Below are 6000 nucleotides of genomic sequence, written 5' to 3' on the forward strand. Positions count from 1 at the left end.
CGTTCTCCGTCAATAAAGGTTTTAACGTTAAATATAATGTTAATGGTTTTTCTCCTTTAGAAAAAGACGTTTGTTTGGAATTCCATTGATAGTTACTAAACTTTCAACATAATTTCATTCCCAATTATTAAAAGGCGCCCAGGGCTTACCAACGGGAAAATCTGCATCGATAGTTACTAAACTTTCAACATAATTTCATTCCTAGTCATTAAAAAGCAACAAGGTTTTATCGACTGGAAAATTAGTCTAAAAAAGACCAGCTTAAGAAACCGGTTGTGTTTTGTGGATTTCCGCTGGATTGCCGAGAAGAAGACGAGCAGATTATCGGCACATGTGACTGCCAGGAAAGAAAATTCCCCATTTGTTTAAGGAACTTGAAAGAGACCATCTTGGAAGGCAATTCAACCGAAGTTTCCTTCACAGAACACGATTTTGTATTTTAAAATAAAATAAAATAAAAAACAAAACAAAACAAAAAAAGCATTAATACCAGAATTTATCCCATGTAAGTCAGACACAACATCCTGGACAGTCTGAAAATACAGACGTAAGAATTATTTTATTTGTACACATAAAGCCTACCAAAGCGGCTTTATGGTTGTCTTTTCTTTCCTTTGAATTTAAAGGTATCTAAACCTTCACAAAGGAAAAATATCTTATCCCTTTTCTTCCATTTAAAGTCAAAGAGACTTTGTTTGAGATTCCCTTTCGAGAAAGAAAAACACATTTTGTTAAAAGGAGGGTCGAACTTAAAACAAGGACTTAAACGAACTATTTTCTGCTTCTTATATGTTCTTTTCTTTTCAGCCTTTCTTACAAGTAAGAATTGTCGCTTTTTTGCATTTGTTTTTTTTTATTTATTTTAATTTAAATGTTTCTTTAAGGGTTTTTTTAAACTCTAGCTTTGGGAAATAAAGGAAATTGATAACTTTTATTTTAATAAATTTGGATCCTTTTGAACACATTTGGGGTCTGTATTTCTTTTGCTCATTTCTATTAGTTTCCCATTTCCGGAAAATTTTCTTTATGTGTTTAGTTTTCCTTTTTTCCTCTTTTCAATTTGTTACCATGGAACACGGATTTTGGTAACGAACCCAAAATTCCGTTAAGATGAGAGCATTAACGAAGAATTTAGATTTAATTATAGTGGTTTTTGTTACGATGATGCTTCTCGAATTTATGGGCTCCTTGTTGACTAATCCTTGTTTATTTTTTTGACATCATACTGAATGACAACCAAGATATAATCGCACTTTACACAGTAAGTTTTCTTTGGCATACCAATAAAATGACTGAAAGTTTGTTTCAGGTGATGATAGTCGTCACACTAACACATGTGGTATTACAGGGTTCTGTATACCTAATGTAGAAATTTCTCGAAAGATAGTGACGACAACTGCCAAGTAAACTTACACGAAAAGCAAAAACAAACAACCCCCCCCAAAAGAAACCCAAACAAACAAAATACCACTAACGCACGTACACGTTCACCTGTATTACCTAAAACATTTTAACATAAAAAATATCAAATAAAAAAAATGATAGAATAATCCCTTGATAAGAACTTACTGTTTTTGACCCTGCATTGTGGACAACAAGGGTCGTTTTCATGGTAGAACAATTCTTCATTCTGTCATGTGCAAAAAAAAAAAAAAAAAAGAAAAATAGTCAATTTGAATATGTCAGGTTGTGTTTATTTATTATTTCGAATATTACTAAAACATTGCATGTTGTAATAATCTATACACTATGTAATACTTTGTTTTATAACATAGAATATTTTGTCTTTCAATACAAATAAAAAGAAATATTTTTACTTCAAGCAAGTTTTTCATAACGTCTTTGTTTATCTACTGAAAAAAGCGAGAAAATCCCAATCATTTAAAATGGATTCTTGTGAATATAATCTGAAATGTTGAACCCTTAAATAATTTAGTTTGGGGTAAACAAAATGGCCGCCGTTTTGAAAGTGTTTGTTTTTCCTTTTGCCGATTTGATCTTCAGTATTGTACAGTGTGCGTGTTAAACAATAACGGTCCCAGGTAGATTTGATCTAGGTCTTTATCCTGTCCTTGTATTATTTCAAATTCAAACGTAAACGTAAACGAAATAAATTAGTCATTGATTCTAACAAGTTTGGAAAGTGTGTGTCGCTCTGCTAAAAAGAGCAAGAAGAGTCCAATCATTTGAAATAGAGTCGTATGAGCATAATTTGTAAATGTTGATCAGCCAAATCATTAATTTTCAAACTAATCAATGGAAACAAAATAGTCACCAACTTTTCTTGGCCCTTTTTTTCTTTTGACTGACTTTCTAAAATAAGACATCCGTAAGACACACGTAATATCCACCAACTTTGCTTGGTATCAACTTTGACTGGCATTCTAAAATAGCACGTCACAGCACACTAATCATTCAACATAAACCCGTGTGAACATAATATGAAAATATTAAGTACCTAAATAATTTTGTTTGAAACCCACTGACACAAACAAAATGGCTACCGTTTTGGAAGTGTTTTGTTTTTTCTTTTGGTCGTTTTGATCTTCAATATCGTACATCATAACCGCTGTGCGTGTTAAACAGTAACAACCTCGAGAAGATTCGATTTCGATCTTTATTCTTTCATGGTGTTATTTAAAATCTATCACGATTCAAATTTAAACGAAATAAATTTGTTATTATTTCAAACAAGTTTATAATGTGTATGCTCCACTAAAAAGAACAAAAAGGGTTCAGTAGTTTCAAACAGAGCTATATGAGCACGATGTGTAAATGTCGAGCTGTCAAATTATTTATTTTTGAGTCAATGACAAAAACGAAATAGTCACCACTTGTTCTTAGCGCCAGTTTCTCTTTTTTACCGACTGACTTTCCAAAATGATACGTTTTACATATGACACAACTAACTATAACAAGTTACATTTTTTTATCCTGATTTTCTTCTTAACCAACTATCTACCCCTTCCCACACACGCTGAAAATGTTCTCTGTTTTTATGTGTTAAGACTAGATCATTTTTATCCGTTTCTCTTTGATGCAAGAAAACAATGTAATCAATTCAGGTTTGTTGTCCAAAATAAAAATGTTTAAAGACTAATTTTTTTTTGTGATAAAATCGAGAAGAGACTAACAACTAAAAACAACTAAAAAACAACAACAAAAAAGACAAGAAAAAAAAAAACCCCGAAAAAGATTCAAAATAAAATCGACACTAAATTGCTTTACCTGTTTACACTGTGGTATTTCACATACGCGTTTGCACGTCACTTTGCCAGCCACACATTGGCACATAGAGCAGTTATCTTTACTGTCACGCCACATTTCATTAGCCTGAAAGCACAAAATAACAAATGTATTATGCTGTTTTTTTTGTAGTTAATGTTTGCGAGGATAATATCACAAAACAAACGATTCATTTAATCCGCGGGTCTGAGGATAAACAAAAAATACCAAAAGGTGAAAAATGAAAGTCGTACAGGATTCGAATCTGTGCCTCATAAGAGGGACTACCTAACACTGTTAAGAAAGTCGAAATTGTGCAGTATTATGAAATTGTTACCCTTTTGAGATGAAAAAGGTCTCTATCCTTATGGATGCCTATCTTCAGCATTTAGCATTAGTACATTGCCATATCCTAAGGTCTGCGGCAAATCTTTTTTTTCTTTTTTTAAAATTTTTACTAGCGACGTAACCATATATCTTTGCTACATCAAGCGAACGAAATACGGTGAACGTGTGATATGTTGAGATTTATTTCTGAGAGTATACTAACTATTATATGTCTTTCAATTTCTTGTTCTCTCTTAGTGGAGGAGAAATCCTTCACGACTGAGACAACTTTTATTTTTGTTCCTTTTCTCCACGTTAAAATAACGACCCTGGTGTCTAACTCTGTCCCGTGGGGAGGCATTGCAAATAGGTGCTATTATATGTCTTTATTGATGGTAATGTATGCGCTAGTAATATTCTACATATACTCACTCACGTATCACCCCTCCCCTCTCTCTCATAACTATAATATTTTTAAAATATCAAAACATTCTTTTATACCTAGTATTTCATGCTTACGCAATCATTAATGCAGGAAGTGATAATTACTGCTGATCGGGAGATTCGAACCAAGTCACAAAGTCACCCTTGACTGCGAAGGCTAGCATTTTATTAGAAAGCCACCGGCAATTAACGCAAGCATTAAAAGAAATTAAGTGCCTATAAATGCCGAGTCAGCGAACAGAGAGAGAGAGAGAGAGAGAGAGAGAGAGAGAGAGAGAGAGAGAGAGAGAGAGAGAGAGAGAGAATTTCATGTAGCCATATAAATGTTATAAGGGAGTATAATATTTTATTTTATTTTTTAATTTTTTTTTCTTTTTTGTTCTGAAATATTTTTTGTCAAATATGCTATTAACCAATATTGTTTTGTTACATGTAAAACGAAAAAAAAGTCACCCATGAAAACGAGAACCTTCCAAATTAAAACCTTGAACTATTATTTACTTCAACAGTGTTCAATACATGAGGTAGTAAGTTATGAAAATATATTTATGACAATTAAGCTACACAGAGACGTTTCATCCTCGTAGTCCTGTTAGTCTAACGATTCTGTACGAGAATGAAATGCGGAAACCTTTGTTTAACTTAATTGCCATATATATATATATACATATATATATATATATATATATATATATATATATATATACATATATATATATATAATAAAATCTGTTTATTATACAAACATTATTGGTTACATGTGTGCGTACATGTTTCAGTGGAATCCTAATTCAAAGCGACCGCATCATATATATATATATATATATATATATATATATATATATATATATATATATATATATATATATATATATATATGTGTAGTGTCCTAGATGCAAATCCAATGAAACTGTAGTCTTTATCCAAAAGTATTCAATTCCAAGCAGAACGTCATTATAGTATATATTTTATTTATATAAACATTGGCTACAGATGTGTATATATGTTTCCGTTGCAATTTCTTAAAAAAATCTAACGTCATCGGGTCGAGATCTTACAACGAACCAAACATTCAAACAGTAATTCTTTTCATACAAATCTTTTTATTTGAAGAAGAAGAAGAAGAAGAAGAAAAGAAGGAAGTGAAAAAATAACATAAAAATAAGACAAAAAACCGGGGAAGGGGGAAGGTAAGACAAAGGAGATACCTCTCAAGTAAACTAGGGAAGCTCTAATTCTTTCTTTTATAGATTCATATCACCTTTGGTTGTTTTTATTTTTCTTTCCTATTGACCTTATAGTAAGATGCAAACGTGAATTGGAATTGGTATGACCTAGTATTAATGAGACTTCCTAAAGCATTATTATCTCCAAAAGCTATCACTGTTGATCTTAATATACGTATAATTATATGTGTTGCGGACCAGGATATAAATACCCTAACTCGCTACAAGAAAAAAATAATGAAACGAATTGAATGAAGGAAACAAAGAACTCAAATGCTGGAATAAAATAAACATGTCGTTCATTTTCTGTTGAGAAATGAAAGTCTTGAGTGTACACGGGTTCATTCGGCCGTTGACAACTGCGCGCGTGGAAGGAAAGGGGAATGCAATAGAAAAACACGAAGTGGCAAGCCGGCCTGTAGAAAGAGAGGGTTAAGTTCAGTAGAGAGGCGCGCACATGTCTGTGTTGATGGACCAAAGCCGAAGGGGAGATAGAGTGAGAAAGTCAATCCAGTTCATGGAGAAAGAAAGTGTACGTGCGCTTATCCCACATTACAGTAGCAGGGAAAGTGATGTTAGGGCGCGCGGTCGGTTCGTCGACCCAACAGGTCGAACGCTGGTCCGGACGAAAAAGGGAAGTTGACAGGTTTTGTTGACTTTTATACTGGAGTTAGTGTTCTGGGTGCGCATGTCTGGTTTTCACTTAAAAGGAAGTGACGTCACAGCTCGGGTGTGTGTGTGTATGCGCATGAATGTGAGTGTGTGTATGAGGCTGTGT

General features: G+C 33.1%; 1 protein-coding gene across 1 annotated transcript in view; it reads right to left on the reverse strand.

Moving 5' to 3' along the window:
* LOC145283923 (uncharacterized) overlaps window positions 1-6000 on the reverse strand; it is a 98805-nt gene that overhangs the window by 4074 nt on the left and 88731 nt on the right. The window contains exons 59-60 of the mRNA XM_080133024.1: window positions 3229-3333; window positions 1570-1630 (exon numbers count right to left, since the gene is read on the reverse strand). Of these exons, the coding sequence (XP_079989150.1) occupies window positions 1570-1630; window positions 3229-3333 (166 nt within the window). The remainder of the gene's footprint in view (window positions 1-1569; window positions 1631-3228; window positions 3334-6000) is intronic.

Source organism: Euprymna scolopes, chromosome 8 (assembly GCF_053919585.1).
Source record: "Euprymna scolopes isolate OS-2025 chromosome 8, ASM5391958v1, whole genome shotgun sequence".
In the NCBI taxonomy this organism is placed as follows: Eukaryota; Metazoa; Mollusca; class Cephalopoda; order Sepiida; family Sepiolidae; genus Euprymna; species Euprymna scolopes.